Source organism: Acanthisitta chloris, unplaced genomic scaffold (assembly GCF_000695815.1).
Source record: "Acanthisitta chloris isolate BGI_N310 unplaced genomic scaffold, ASM69581v1 scaffold45703, whole genome shotgun sequence".
NCBI classification, from domain to species: Eukaryota; Metazoa; Chordata; class Aves; order Passeriformes; family Acanthisittidae; genus Acanthisitta; species Acanthisitta chloris.
Genome location: NW_008667396.1, coordinates 15,167 through 16,735, shown reverse-complemented (window position 1 = coordinate 16,735; position 1,569 = coordinate 15,167). Strand labels below are relative to the sequence as shown.

At 50.5% G+C, this 1,569-nt stretch overlaps 1 protein-coding gene across 1 annotated transcript in view; it reads right to left on the bottom strand.

Moving 5' to 3' along the window:
• Nucleotides 1-257: 257 nt before the first annotated feature.
• URM1 (ubiquitin related modifier 1) overlaps nt 258-1,569 on the bottom strand; it is a gene marked incomplete at its 5' end in the record, with an annotated part of 14,114 nt that continues 12,802 nt past the window's right edge. The window contains 2 exons of the mRNA XM_009072468.1: nt 258-512; nt 1,221-1,269. Of these exons, the coding sequence (XP_009070716.1) occupies nt 444-512; nt 1,221-1,269 (118 nt within the window). The remainder of the gene's footprint in view (nt 513-1,220; nt 1,270-1,569) is intronic.

The window sequence follows — 1,569 nt, the reverse complement described above, 5'->3', positions numbered from 1 at the left end:
ACACTAAGGATTGTGTTAAAAGATTCCTGGCTCCCAGCAGCAAGGCAGAGGCAGCCCAGCCTTGCCCCAAAACAGGCACAACTCCCCCAGAACTCCTCACTGCCTGCAAAGACACGTCATCCTATTCAGGGTTCAGCACCCCTCTTCCTCCCAGCATGGAAAAACAGAGTCCCACATGCTGCAGGTGCTCTCTGCTGGTTAGAGTACCTGGAAGTGCAGTCAGGAGAGGTGAAATGAGGACCAAGAGATGGGTGCTGTTGTGGTGGACAGCAGGCCGTGGGCTGGCAGGGCTTTATTTGGATGTCTAGTAACAAGTGAACGCGGTGGGAAGATGCAGAGACCAGGCACAGGCAGTTCAGGAGAGGTTTGGGTGGGTTAAGGTTTTTGTTTGAGTTTTTTTTGCCCAGGGATTTGGATTTACATCCTCTTGTTTTTTCAGGAGTTCACCCGCCGTGCAATGTCGAGATGAAAAGCACATTATCCTGGTCCTGGAGTTTATAATCCAGCTCACCCTGCAGGCCAAGAAAAAAAATGAAAAATGGTTTAAATGTCATTTCCAAATACAAGCTGCACAGAGAAAACAGCTCATAAAAAAGATGGTGAGTGCTAGGGAGAGCAGAAGGGGACAGACTGATGTTTTCATCACAACAGAAGCAAAGGTGAGGGATCAGCCTCGGTGCTGACGCTCATCACCCCACTGAGCTTTCTGCACTGGGGTCTGGCAGAACAGGTGGTTGCCTGAGGCAGGCAAATAGTGAGGGGCTGGTTGTTGTCTGAGCACAACAGTGGGCTGAGAAGGGAAGACATTTACCTGGTGCCTGTTTGAGCAGAAATCTCCCCGTGGCCTTCCCATGCCATGGTGCCACCTGACTCTGGGGAAGGTGGTTGTGTGTGTGAAGCTGCCAGGTACCCACCACGCTGTCACCCCACATGTGGGGAGCACCTGCAGCAGCCAGAGGTGCAGAGCCCAGTGCCAGAGGCCAGGGAAAATGGGTGATCTCTCTTCATAGCCTGGCTGGCTGATGAGACTCAGCAGGTTAGAGAGGCTCCAGGCTTCTGAACAGCCACGGTACAAGAGAGAGATCCCAGCCTGCCCCTTCCCCCTCAAATACGAGATGCTTTGCTTGGGGCAAGAATCAGAAATAGCTTCTCTGAGAGAAACCACAGAACAGAGAGAGCAATATTTTCAACAAAGAAAGTCAAACTGAAGGAGTACAGACCATTAGTTCCCAGTCTGCGTCGTTGATGAGCACCAAAATTCCTGGCCTCCTGCAGAACAGAGAGAAATAATTAGGATACAGGGCTGCTAAAAAGCTTCACAAATAGTTAAGAACAAGGGACGTCGCAGCACAGATCACAACCTGACTGCTTGTAATGCCAAGAAGGAACCCTAGCATGGAGGTGGAAACAGGTACAGTCTATGCCCTTTCTAGACAAAATAAAGGGGAGGCAGGAGCAATCCCAAAGCTCATTTGAATCAAAACACACCATTCCTGAGGATGCTCCGGGATGACTACACTTCCGCACGACGTGGAAAATCCAGGTAATTAAACCCACGCACTGCAGTGA